General features: G+C 44.4%; 1 protein-coding gene across 1 annotated transcript in view; it reads right to left on the bottom strand.

Moving 5' to 3' along the window:
- The window catches only part of AQR (aquarius intron-binding spliceosomal factor), a 451,150-nt gene that overhangs the window by 413,698 nt on the left and 22,910 nt on the right, over nucleotides 1-14,542 (bottom strand). The window contains exon 4 of the mRNA XM_086937130.1: nucleotides 14,020-14,055. Within this exon, the coding sequence (XP_086793256.1) occupies nucleotides 14,020-14,055 (36 nt within the window). The remainder of the gene's footprint in view (nucleotides 1-14,019; nucleotides 14,056-14,542) is intronic.

The raw sequence follows: 14,542 nt of genomic DNA, 5'->3' as shown, positions 1-14,542 counted from the left end.
GCCATAGCCTCTTATTGGGAGAGAGTGCATGCGGTTATGCGTGTTGTGACTGGTGTGGATTTGCCTGCGGAAGCTCGACGATGCTTGCTGAATGTGTGGGGTCCGACCGACTACAATAACGCTCAAACCCGCTGGGTCACCCTGGGGAATATGGTGGCCAAGAGGGACATTGCCCAGAGATGGGGTGCTCCGACCCCCCCCACTGTGAGTCTTTGGAAAACCAATATGGACTGGTGCATGCTGCGGGAGAAGACTGTCTACTTAGCCCGGGGTAAGCCCAAGATGTTGGGGGTTGGTCTGGGGGGCCTGGAATTCGTATAGAGGAGACATTTGTGTGCCCCCGGAGATAGTCCAACCGGAAATTCGTCTCTCACCATAGTTGATCCCTCCACCCAGGTTTTCACGTGACGTAATCCTGTCTCTTGTTCCCCGTACACATGTGTGCTTCTTTGATATGGTTATTTCATGATGCGGAAGTTCCCGCCTCTCCCCCTGGACATGTGCCTTACCGCTCTTCTATGCTTCTCTGCCTTGCCATCTTTCTCCCTTTCTCCCCTCTCTTTCTCCCCTTTTCCTTCTTTATCCTTGTCCCTTTTCGGTTTTACCTTGTTCATTGAGTTCACTTTTATAATATATAAAATTAAACCCGACTGCTCCTGTTACTGTTTTGTGCACACTTCCATGTTGCTTTATAATGCTGCCTAGCCTCCGGGATGTATGGCTGAATAGCGGTGTACTTTGAATTACAAATAAAGGTTTTCCAAAAAAAAAAAAAAAAAAAAAAAAAAAAAGGATGACGGAGGTCCTAGGCGTGAGCACCGTCAGCGTGATGCCCAGCTTGTTTGCCGCTCTCAGCAGCACATCCTGAAAGGATATGATGACGTCCACAGGCGACACCTTCGTCCGAGGGGACTCTGACAGGGTCGGCGAGTAGTCCCTGGCGCTGGACGAGTCCGAACGGGACCTAGACCTGTCTCTCCTGTGGCGCCGTCTAGATCTTGTCGATGAACGACGGCGACTCCTTGATCTCCCTCTCCGTCCAGAGCGAGATCGAGATCGAGACCTCCTGGGTCTTGGGCGTTCCGCAGGTCTTTGTGGCGGAAGTTCCGGCGGCTTGACCGGGATCCTCGGAAGAGGCAGCCCTGTAGGCGGAGTCGGGAAGTGCGGCAGCGAGACCGACCTCGGTGGTGCAGGTGGAAGCCCATGAGGCGGTGGAGGCGGAGTCGGAGGCAGCCCATGAGGTGGAGGAGGCGGAGGATGATTAGGAGGAGGAGGTGGCGTCGGAATCCGAGGGGGCGGATCCTTCGGCAACGGAGGCGTGGTGAAGGCGACCTCGGTTTGGGTGGCGAGTCTACTACCACAGAGTACACTGAGCCCGGCGACTCTACCCTCTTCTTCTTCCTCGCCTGACCTGACTGGGGAGACCGAGAGGCCGTGCCCCCTGACGGTAAGCGACGTCGCCTTCGTGCCCCCGATGATCTGGAGGAGCTTCTGCGCCAGAACGCCTCCTGGAGGACAAGGCCTTCCTCTTAGGCTCCGAACGCCTCTTCGGCTTTGAAGAACACCTTCTAGACGCCGAACGGCGTCCTGACGTCGATGATCTATGTCTCGACGTCGGAGTCCTTCTCCTCGATGTCGACGATCGCCGTCTTGACGTCGAAGTTCTTCGCCTTTTTCTCAACGTCAAAGATCTTTTCGACGTCCTCGACGTCGGACGCCGAGTCGACGTCAAAGGCGAACGGCGGTGTCACCTCGACGGCGAGCGCTGGCGCCGTTGTGACCTCTCTCGACGTCGATGGCTCGACGATGACACTGTCCTCGACGGAGGTTTCGACATCAGTCCCCTCGACGTCGAACTTCGACGCCGTTTCGACCCAGAGCCCTGTGGAGACGGGGAACAGACCGTGGTCATCGAGGCTATCGACTTCGATGGAGACCAATGGCGTTTTCTGGCCTTCTTTTCACTGGAGAGCCCCCCAGAGGCCTCAGCACGGGCAGATGAAGTAGTTCCAGCATGCCCAGACCCACCTTGCTGCTTCCTTTGCTTCAGTCCTTGGAGCCTGATCTTCTGTCTGTCCTTCAGGGTCCTGGAGGAGAAAGTTTGGCAGATCTCACACTCCTCAGGAACATGACTAGAAGGAAGACATAAGATACACACCCTGTGTGGATCGGATTTGGCCTTCTTCCTCGAGCACTCCGGTCATTTATCAAATAAGGCAGGCATATTTAAAAAATGAGGTCTCAGAATTACTAGAAAAACTCCAGTAATAACAGAAGGCACAAAAACACATCGAGTGAACACACTCTCACACTTTAAAAGTGCAAAAAAATGAAATAAACCCTAAAAAGGGAGAGCTCAATGCCCCAGGGTCCTGCTAGCAGGAGCCAGAAAATAGAACTGAAAGTGGAGGGGACCTTCTGTGCATTCTGGAATACTGAGAGTTCTAGAAAGTTTCCTTAAAGGCACAGTATCCCTTTTTGAGCCACATAATGGCAGCCTATGGGGCTCGTCTTTCCACCCCTTCCTCTCTATCATTCCAAGGGCTTTCTTGGTAAAAGGGGATGTTTTTTCTGTGTAAGAAACTTGGCAGGCTGTGCTGATGTTAAAATTGGTGGAATATCTAGTTGAAGTACTGGACAGTGTAGCCTTGGCTGCATTATCTGTCTTTAAATTCTCTCTTAAGTGTCTATAAAGGACTGCACAAAAAGACAGCTTAAGAGATTATTTTTGATTGCTCCAGGGACCACGTACATGGGCGGGACTATTCACTAGATTATGACTATACACAGAGATCCCCTACTACAGAACCTAAAACTACAGCCATGCCCGTTTCGTGGTGAGCCAAATGCCATGTAAAAAACGGATTATAGAAAACACAATGAGAGGAGAAGTATCTGATTTGAGGACTCTAAGGGTGAGTTCATAATACTGCAAGCCCAGGGAGCGACAAAAGGATGAATCCGCTAACTCCTTGAAGTGATGAAAGCCGGGCATAAAAAACTGTATGTGCACAATACTTGTGCCCTGGCTAGGACTGCACTTAACTTTGTATACTTAGAATTGCATACAGAAATTTCACATGAAGTGCTTTTGCAAGTGGGGTTGTATAACATCCACAAATCCCTCAAAAGCGGACAAAGGCCTGAACTCAAGGTGTTAAACTAAGGATCACAAGCTTGCAATAATAGTCCCAATAACGATTTTAGATGGACCTTTAACAGCAAATGTTATGGATGCAGGATCAGACCCAAGGTTTTCCAACCATAATGTGGTCAAATAATATTTAATATGATAGAGCCAAGGCAGGGTAATGGAAGGATCAAGCTTTAAGATTTCGATTAAGCTAGTCTTAGAAGGAGCAAGCTCTGGAGTTTGCCCATAATCTAACGCAAAATAAAACAGGATTCAGGGCAGGTAAGGTCTCAATGTTATGCAGGGCAATATCATGAAATAACAAAAGCAGGAGGGTCCTTACAAGTAAGTTACACAGAGATTTCACAAATACATTTTCCCCTATAGTCAGGGCAACTGTAAGAGCATATCCCCATATCTCTTCTCTATAAAGTGCAGTAGATTGTGCCTTAGCTTTCTAGACCTCCAGGGCTGCGAGACCGAACAAGAGACTGTTCCTCGCTGAGGCTTTCGCAATGCAGCCGCCCAATGTTGGGAGTATCGATTTGCCATTCTATGTTTGGGGAGCCCAAGATAATCTACTGTTAAGCTTAATTCCCAGATAATCAAATTTGTCTGTCCTCTTCAAGCGTGTAGACCCTACCAAAATGTTACCCCTGATAGACTTGTGTGGGTTTATCGCTATATACTTGGTTTTCTATACGTTAATTTCTAAGCCATTGCGGCCACAAATTGCCTGGAAGTTACACAGAAGATTTTGAAGGCCAATATGGGTTCTAGACAGAAGAAAGGTATCATCAGTCGATAAGCAAGACTGGTATAGGTGAATCATTTTGCTTGAGGGAAATCGTGTTCAATTCAAAGATTACCAAAGGTGTCATTGAAATAAGGGGAGAAAAGAGGGGGAGCCAAAAACACACCCTGCCTAACCCCTCTACATGCTGGGATGTGTTCAGTAATCTCTGCCTGTTTACCCCAAAGCACCTGCGTGTAATTGTGCTCATGTACCCTAACTAGGTGGGTCAGCAATGAAGTATGAACACCCATTGGATTTAATGATTCCCATAATAGGTGTCTCAGGACTAGGTCAAAATCTGCCCTCAAGTCAGCAGACGCAACGTACAGCTGGTCTTTCTCAATGTTGATAAACTTCCATTAGTTGAGGGACAAATGAAAGACTTGGCCGGCATTACCAACCTTGGCTCTAAATCCAGCTGGGAAAAGAGATAGCACCTCATTGCCACCATCCACTGTTTGAGTATCTTTTGAAAATCATCCAATAAGCTTATTGGTATATATTTTGCTATGAACACATCTGTCCCCCTTTTTAGGTCGAGCCTAGCGCAGCGCGCATGTGCTGCGCTAAAAAAACGGCTTCTTGGAATCGCTCTGGACTTTTCACACGCTTGTGTTTGTGGGTTTTTTTTTTGCTTATTTTCATTGGTCTTTGCGTGTGTCTTTCTCCACATCACTGGAGTCAAGCTATCCAGGCTGAAGAAGGCTGATAGCCAGAAACCGGTCCTTGGATGCTTGATTCCGGTCTAGGAAGACATGGCTTGGTAGTTCGGGCTGGACTGTTCCCATGAGGCACAGGGTCAATGCTTATTTGCATATAGCCAGTGTCTGACCTAGGGTGGTGTGGAGTGCAAACAAATATGGACTTCGGCCCAGATCTTTGTACTGGGGTGAATGTAAGACCTTGTTCTGCATTCTGTCCATCAACTGTGTTTTTTGCAATTTTCACCCCAAGTGGGCTGGGTATGCTCAGACGTGAGTCCCAGGCTCTCCACATCACTGGAGTCAAGCTATCCAGGCTGAAGAAGGCTGATAGCCAGAAACCGGTCCTTGGATGCTTGATTCCGGTCCAGGAAAGACATGGCTTGGTAGTTCGGGCTGGACTGTTCCCATGATGCACAGGGTCAAGGCTGATTTGCATATAGCCAGTGTCTGACCTAGGGTGGTGTGGAGTGCAAAAAAATATGGGCTTAGGCCCAGATCTTTGTACTGGGGTGAATGTAAGACATTGTTCTGCATTCTGTCCATCAACTGTGTTTTTTGCAATTTTCAGCCCGAGTGGGCTGGGTATGCTCAGACGTGAGTCCCAGGCTCTCCACATAACTGGAGTCAAGCTATCCAGGCTGAAGAAGGCTGATAGCCAGAAACCGGTCCTTGGATGCTTGTTTCCGGTCTAGGAAAGACATGGCTTGGTAGTTCAGGCTGATTGATTTGATTTGAATAAAACGTATATTGCGCAAACAATAACCCGAAGGCATCAAGGCGCCTAACAAAGTATGTCATAAACATGGGCATATCACCATTACAGATAGGCCTGCACAAAGAGATGGGTCTTCAGGGCACTTCTGAAAGCCTGGAGAGTGGGTAGGGATCTTAATTCCAGTGGGAGGGAGTTCCACCATTTGGGCGCCAGGGTGGAGAAAGCCCTGCCACCCCATTTAGTTCTCCTGAATCGAGGGGCTGACAGAAGTCTACTCGAGGAGCGCAAATTCCTAACAGGAGTGTAGCGGGACAAGATGGATCCTACACCAGTGGGCTGGACTGTTCCCATGAGGCACAGGGTCAAGGCTGATTAGCATATAGCCAGTGTCTGACCTAGGGTGGTGTGGAGTGCAAAAAAAGATGGATTTAGGCCCAGATCTTTGTACTGGGGTGAATGTAAGACATTGTTCTGCATTCTGTCCATCAACTGTGTTTTTTGCAATTTTCTAAAAAAGACATCATGCAATTGGGCAAAGGCGCTGAATGTCCGATCATGTATCCGCTACGGCCTATGGCTTGTGGTTACGAGCAGGGGCGTGCTGTGTGCCATCTGTACGGTTTTTAAAGGCTTTGCGTCACTTTCACTTTGTGGCCGCGTCCATGCGGCAAGGCACTGTTTCCTGTAAACAGCACTTATTGTTCATTGTTATGCAACCCAAATAGTCCAAACTTATTTGCCTTTTTTTTAACGCCTTAGCATTTTTACAAAAGCAAGCTCAGAAACGGTTTGCCTTTAAGTCTAGGAGAATAACATTCTCCACTAAACACGGTTTATGACTCGCTTTCGGGTGAACACAGTGCTTTCAGATTGTACTTATTCGCGGTGCTCAATTGTATTTATTAGATTTGTACAAACAGCATACGTTTTGGCTGCCATCTGGCAACGTTCTGACTCGAGGGCACAAGGAGGTGCAGATGGGATTCGAACCTGTGACTTTCGGTTTAGGAGACCGACGCCTTACCACTTGGCTACCGCGCCGTCATTGATAGCTTGGTTGACTAGCTGTCTAAGGTACAGCAGCTTCAGTGCTTTTAGTGTGTATAAATTTATGGTGCTTTTTTGGGGGGGCTCAGTCATTTGTAGCTGCTCTGAACTTCTTGCCAGCATATGCCTCAAACTTCACAGTTTCACTCTGTATTTCGCGAGAGTGTTTGATTTCGCGCTGATTGACGATTACATATAGAGTTCTTGTGTAACTTCTATATTGCTTCAGGAGGGAGACTCACGATTTTCGAAGACAAAAATTGATTTATTTTGTCTGTCTCCCGCCTGAAATTGCCTCGTCTTTAATAGAAGCCAATGGTGGCAATGCATTCCCCGATCATTTTTTTCAAGCTCCCACTTTACCCCTTCAAAATGTTGGCATGTATTTGTCAATCGCCTTTCTCTAAGGTCAAAAAATTGAAAAACTAAAATATTTCGCTGTATTTTGATCTGGTTCGTAAAGGAACAGGGTAGGTCGATTTTGGGTAATCCAGTTGCCTAACAATAGCTCCCATATTTGCAGGGGCAAACTCAAGGGTGCCCCTTCCTGCGCAGTGCACGGGAGGGTCTGAGAGCTCGTGACTGCGTCCAAAGCGTGGGTGACTCCACGTACTTTGTAAAGGAGGGGGGGTTCTTTCGCCAATGGATAATCAGATTGGATTTTCAAATCCCCTTACTACAAGGTTCTGTTTTGGCACAAATAAGTCCAAATGAAAACATCTACTGGCAGCGCCTGTCACCTGTTTAAAGAGTCTGAAGGTCGAGTGAATGCCCTACTTCAAAGTCTCATTGATGGCATGTGTTTGAATAATGATTATGCAAACACGCCTCCCGGTTATGAAGTGGTAAATTGAAACAAGTATCAGCATAGCCATTAGGTCTCGCTTTTGGGACCTTATAAGTGTTTAGCCATGCAACAGTTGATGTTGTTGCACCAAGGATGCTGTGCTGTATAACTAAACACTTACAAGGTCCCAAAGGCGAGACCTATTGTCTATGCCAATGCTTGTTGTGAATAGGTATGATTTCTGCACCACGCCAAGTATCAGGCATATGTGTGCATTACAGAAGAGGTTGATATAAGTGATCCATATTGTGACATTGTGTTGGAAAAGATCACCTGGGATCATATGTGGGCCTGGTGCTTTGCCCACCTTCACAGTATAAATAGATACCTTTGTTTCTACAAGGGAATAACAGATAATCCCTTGGAACAGAGGAACCAAGCAAAGCTTTATACTAGTCAGACACCTTAGACTTAGGTAAAGAACCAAGTAGAGGGTGAAATATAGTGGTCAGTGGAGGAATTACCCTCTCTACTGGAATGGGATATTATATGTCAAAAGGCAGTCATATCTCTTGTTCTCAAAAGCCTCAATAAGATCTATCCACATCTGAATTAGGATCCAGCAAATTTGATTGTGGATGGAATGCATGATTGAATTGCTTGCATAAGAGCTGATTTTGCTTTATGACAACTACTCAAAAAACAGAAGTTGTAAATGTTATACTTTTTTTGTTTGCGTGTATTTTTACAAGAGAGTCAACTATGGCATAAAAATGTTCTCCTAGTTGGGTGAACAAGGATTGCTAAATGTCAGTGATGGGAATATCACAGCAAGGTAAATACACAAAGGGTTGCAATTGCTGTATAAAAGATATCGTAAATCTTTGTGTGTGCTTCCCTGTTGGCTAATACAGTGGGCTACTTGGTTGTTCTGCAATTAGTAGCTGTTTGTGGCTCTACTGCAATCAAGCATCTAGTTTCCAGGGAAACCAGGATAAGATTAGGGCACATATTGAAAAGCAAAACATAATGGTCACTTTCTAATCGTGGGATCACTAGAACGTCAATAGCTTTATTCCATAAGGCTGTATCTAATAGAAAATAATCAATCCTACTTTTGTACTTTCCTCTCGCAAAGATGTGTGATCTGTCTATTTCAGAATTTCAACAACACAAACTAGGTGTCATCTGGGCCAATTGTAAAGCCCTAACTGTAAGCGATCAAAACACTCCTATTCTCCCCATCTTAATCTCCTCCAGTCCTTCCTTTCCTCCCCCTCCCTCAGGTTATTGTTATGGTTCAGCGCCGGGACGCCTCGTCGCTGGGGCAGCTGTTCGCGCTCAATAAAACTTAATAACATAACATAACTTGGGATTAAAGAAGCAGATTCAAAAGAAGGGATACACATTATCTTATCTTGCTCATCAGTTACCAGATGCATGCTTTCAAGTTGCTCATAGGTGACTTTAAAGTCACCAACAATCAGAAAATGGGATTTGAGGATCAAGATTAGACAAGACAAGTAAGAATCTGAAATAGCAAGTTTCTAAGACTCTTTGTGACAGGGGGTCGGGCAATTGTAGACAGAATATGAATTAATCGTTGACCCACTGGCTTCTGTTAAACTTAGGGCAAGGATATTGGGATAGTCCAAATTGGGGAGCTGATGTTACAATTTAGGGATATTAAGCCCACAGAGGCCCGACCATCAGCAGACGGATATGCGCTAATAAAATAAGTTTTAAAACCATTCCCATAGCACTGAGAGTACTTCAAGGGACAACATCCCTGTGACTAGGACCGCCTCACCCACTTTGTAGTCCAAGAAGTAGTCGCAGCAAGACCACCATCAACCTCAGTCACAGCTGCCCAGCATTGAGAAAACAAAAAGGTTTGACAAACAAAACCTAAGGGTCCTAAATGGGTTGGTAAGTGTATAACAGGGTGAGAATGCACAACCACATCATAAAATACACCTTATTTCTCACAATAAAATGAACCTATGCCACATTAACAAACAAACAATCCCACCATACCACTATCGCCCTGCTAAACTCCCTAGGACTAGTTCCAAATTGTCTATGTAGCAGAGATTGTAAAGGTTGCAAATTATTTTTTTAAATCTTCACCACCATGAGATTTAAAAAATGCCAGTCAATAACCACGGATGCCCTTACATATGGTAGCAGGGAGATATTCTTCAAGCCATTATGCATGCAATCCTAACTCAACTTCTGATGGGAAGCTCTGTAGATGCATCTAACTACTGAACCATCGCTGGTTTTCCCATCCTGAAACAGTCGGCACTCACAACATTTACTTCACTTGGAATTAAAAACCTTATAAATGATTTTCGATCCAGCTGCTGGCCTTGACAAGGCACTGAGACAGCACTCCTTAACATTAGAGACACATTATTACTCGATTGTGACCAAGAAAAATCATCTTTCCTTAGTTCAGTAGACCGCTACGATACATTTGAGACTGTTGATAACAACATACACATTTGGCAACAGAAGCAGGCATTGCTGGCACAACATTAAGATGGCTGCTCACTTTCTTTCTCCTAAATAACACACATCACGTCAAACTTGGCCCTTTCCCTTTCGAAAAAAGGTCACCATCTGGCATGACACACTGAAGGATCAGCTGTATCACCTATGCTATTCAAAACGTACACAAATCTACTACCGTATTTTCCGGCGTATAAGACGACCCGGCGTATAAGACGACCCCCTACTTTTCTTGACAAAATGTAGGTTTCGTGCTATACTCGCCGTATAAGACTACCCCCACTTCCTAACATCCTACAGTCCCCTTTCTATCTCCATGGACTGAGGAGATCATGTGGTACTGACGCTCCTCTCCTTCCGATGAGCGTAAGAATTATGGAAGGAGAGAGAGATCAGCACATGTGGAGGAGCGCCTCGTCTGCCTGGGGATGTGCAGCTGCAGTCTAGGTAGGGCTCACGGCGTCATTTGTTTGCTTTTGATACTTGCGCAGTGTTAGAGTTGCCTCTGGCTGGCGAGGGGCTGATATCGTAACTGTAATTTATTTTCACGACCGCTTTCAGTGCCTGGCGACGGGCTGATATCGAGTTGTTGCACAGTGCCACCATCGCCTCTGTTCTTCGTTCTTGTGCTGGAGTTCCCTAAGCGGCTGGAAAATAAATTGGAAGGTTCCCCTGGTTCAGTAACAGGGAGGGGAGCAAATACCAAGAAAATGTGACAAAACTCTTTAGGAGACTGGGGTGTCTATGCAGTGATTTTGACCTTCATGGTATACATAATCACAAGCAGTCAAAAAGACAAAAGTCGACGCGGCGTTTCGGTGATTGCTACAATAGTTTCACCTTCTTCAGGACGTTTTTTTGACTATTGTGTTATTTGCAAATTATAAAAGCATTGTTTGTATTGTTTTTAACGTTTTTAATTTTAGAGTGTAACCCTGTAAGGGAGGTACCCAATAAATTGCTCTATATTTTTATAACATTTCAGCTTTATTTGTTTCTTCCTGTGCCACCTAAGACCATGAAGGTCAAAATCACTGCATAGACACCCCAGTCTCCTAAAGAGTTTACCCCGAAATCTTAAGACTACACTGTCGTAAAAGATTAAACTCATTGGTCAAATTTTTTTGGCCATTTAACATACAGGGTTTTGTCACATTTTCTTGGTATTTGTTCCCTAAGCGGCACCATTTTCAATTTAGAAGCGGTCTGACACCTTCGGGTGAAGTCCGCGCTATGTGAAACAAACGGTCAATTTTGGTACCCGGCGTATAAGACGACCCCCGACTTTCCAGAACATTTTAAGGGGTTAAAAAGTCGTCTTATACGCCGGAAAATACGGTAGTCTGGATTCTTGACACACACAACATGTAGGCTGACGACTCTAGGATTCATCTCAAGACAGAAAGCAATTCAAAAGCAATTCAAAAGTTATTTCCCTTTCAATCTCAGGCTCAGCTCTCGGAGCAAAACATACACTGGCTATGCTCATTTAGGGCCAAAACTGGAACTACAAAGAGATTAAGGGCCAGATGTAGGTAAATGAGAAATACCGATTTCTTAATAGCGAATTTTACCGATTCGCTATTAAGAAATCTGTATTTCCTATGTAGGTAAAGATTCAGTAAAAAATACCGAATCCTTAATGTCCCTTATTACCGAATCGGTAATGGAGATTCGGTAATAAGGAATACCTACCCATTCATTTCTATGGGCTTGGAGGCCCATAGGAATGAATGTGAAGACATTCAGTATTTGCGTATCGGTAATACTGGGAGGTATTTCAAGGGTGCCAGGGTGTCCAGTGGACACCCTGTTGCACCCCTGAAATGTGCATGTGTGCACATGTGGCGCACATACATGCCCTAAGGGCATGGATGTGTGCCACATGGCACTTTAAAAAAAGCAAAAATGTGCTGTTTTAAGGGAAATCGTTAATGTAATTACTTATTTCTTAAGGCTCAAAAGCACTCTTCAATGTGCTTTCTACATTGCATTTAAGGAATCTGTATTACTGATTCCTTAAATGCAAGAGCAATAAGGAGTCGGTATTAAGGAATCAGTATTTACCGATTCCTTACCTACATTAGGAATGGCTAAATACCGGTAGGTAACGCTGAAATTTACCGAATTTCGGCATAACCTACCGGTATTTACCCACCTACATCTGGCCTTAAGACTCTTGTCACTTATCTGATTTTCGGTCACGCTAAAGTCCCTTCACTAGCGGCCAGAAAAAGACATTCCCAATTCAAATTCAAACCCTCTGCCTTGTCCACAAGCTCTACATGGCCTTTGCCCAAGCTACCTCATCATGCTGTTCGTTCCTTGTCAACCAACAAGAAGCTGAAGGTCTGCCAACCTCAATCTACTCTTCGTCCTTCAGACCAAACACTAGAAAATAGGCATAAGATATCCCAATGGAAATGACTCCTCTCTGTGGTATAATCTATCTTCCCATACAAGACTTGAAAATGATTTCCTCAAATTCAGGAAATCTCTAAAAGCCTACAGCTCCAACAAGACCTATGTTTAACCTCATTTTTGCAACACCTTAGGGTCTATGTAGTGGTTGGATTAATTCAATATTGCATACTTGCTCTTCAACCAGTCAAATTCCTAAGACCTGCTACTTACCTCAACACGTAAGAATTACTAAACGAGTTGTGTCCTCCACATCCTAAGGCTTTATCATCAGAGATCGGGTTACAAGGTAGTGGGCTCCCATTGCCAATCTCATTTGACCTATTGACTGATTTGTTAATCTTGAGTTTTGCACTTATATCTTCTTCCTTGTATTTCAATCCCTGAACTTTAGGATACTACCCATGGCAGTTTTACAGTTGTAGGAAACTGGGTTTTTGTTGCAGCAGTCTACTCACTTTTTGCCTGTTATTTGGTGCGCCTTTGACTGAAGTGCAACTGGGTTCCTGCTAACCAGGTCCCCAGTGCCAGTGTTATTTCAAAGAAACAAGTTCACTAGTCAACTGATCCCCAATTGACCACACATTTAGCACCTCTGTAAGTCGCTAGTAAGTTGTACCCCTGGTCCCTAGGGCATAGTATTAAAGAGGGTCCCCAAGAGCTACAGCATATATCGTACCCCTCCATGAAACCCAGCACTAAACTCTTGCAGACTGCAACTGCAGGCTGCGTGACAAGTTGCTCTAAAAAGTGAAAAACCAACACGGCACACACAGTGCCATGTCCACTAATACTGCATATAATATTTGTAAGTCGCCCCTACAGCAGGCTTTACAGCCCAAAGTCATGAGCCATTACATTACATGCAAGAACATACAAGCATGAGTAGGTATGCCCCTGTGCTGGCCAGTTCAATTACTGACAGTACAAGTGAACAGGGAAGCCATCTTAAGGTATGTATTAGGCACAGGTCAAAACGAGCTTCCCAGCTACATAATGGATTCACTTAAACCTATGGATTTTGGTATAAAAAAACTAAAACATGAGAGGAATTCTAAGAAGTGCTGTTCACAGCCAGAATTTGCTGCAATGACGTCATGGATGGCTTCAATACCCCAGAGATAGAGCCTGTAGGACGACTCAAAGGCCACATACTTGAGTGGTTCTCATGCTCAAGCAAAAGGAGGGAACCTGACTCGGATAGTAAAAAAATAAACTATGATCCTGTGGTTTGAATTGTGATATTTTGAAGAAATACTCAAGTAGGGGAAAAAGGGCCCAAGAGATGCTCCTGAACTAGAAATCAAACATGGTCACACAGAGTGCAACCCAAAAGTTAAAATAAAGAAAATGAAAAGATTAACTTCAGGAGCATGCAGCCAGTGGAAGGACACTGCCTGCAGGAAGCTGCAGTTAGTTTATGCTCCACCTCAGGGACAACACCGGAAAAAGCTAAATGAAAACAGGGGGAGCTAAAGCAATGAGGAGCAAGGAAAAGAGAGGAACCCAATCGTAAGTAATGGCAGGCTCGAAGACAGTTTTATTAAGCTTTTTTTACATTTACATGAGATTTCGAAAAGAACAGCGTAAGCGCTGTGCAGGAAAAACCTAAAAAGCCATTCTGCTTTTGAGAATTAATGTAAGAACTTCCGAATCCTGGCCTAAACTCAGTAGAATTTCCACTTTGTCTCAAAAGGTATATGTGAGACATATTCTTTGAGTAGATTTCAGTCCCTAAGAATACAAACAAATATACTTTTGATACATGCAGCTGGAACAAGTATTTAATTCATGAAAATAAAGAAATGCCTCTCACAGGTCGAAAGCTATGAACCCAAGCAAAGTCTAAATCATGAAACTGTTATTCTCTTTAACTTACATATTTTTGTTCCTCAAACCCACCTGAATTCAAGAAGCATTATCTTTCTTATTGCAAACCTAAAATGAAAAGAAAGAAAAGATATATTTCAAAAATAGATGAAAATCAGGGAAGCTCTTTAACATACTTGTAACAACAAGAGAGGGAGGGAAGAGCACTCTTATACCCCCTGTAAATTGATATGTAACAACAAAAGAGTGATCTGGAGAGCAAGCTGAAGGTTACCCTAACAAAAGTTAGAATAAGATAGGAAACTAGAAGCACAACATAATGTGTTAAAAAAGCCCTCACTCAACAACCTGGTCGGTGACATGCTTCATCGTAGGGTTCTACTAGAGAAACATAATGCTTCTCTGGTATGCTTCCAAGCCTGAGTTACAGCGGAGCAGGATGTTCAAATGTGTGTGTGAATCAGTGGTGAAGTGAAGAAAAGTGATGATTAAAAGGTATCTGGCGCTAACCAATCCACTATTTTATTCAAGGTCGGCCAGATACCATTAAAAACGTGAGACGGATGAATGCCAGTTCTATAAAGTAATTGGTATC

The sequence above is a fragment of the Lissotriton vulgaris genome, chromosome 9 (genome assembly GCF_964263255.1).
Source record: "Lissotriton vulgaris chromosome 9, aLisVul1.2, whole genome shotgun sequence".
NCBI classification, from domain to species: domain Eukaryota; kingdom Metazoa; phylum Chordata; class Amphibia; order Caudata; family Salamandridae; genus Lissotriton; species Lissotriton vulgaris.
This window is presented reverse-complemented; position numbering and strand designations above follow the sequence as displayed.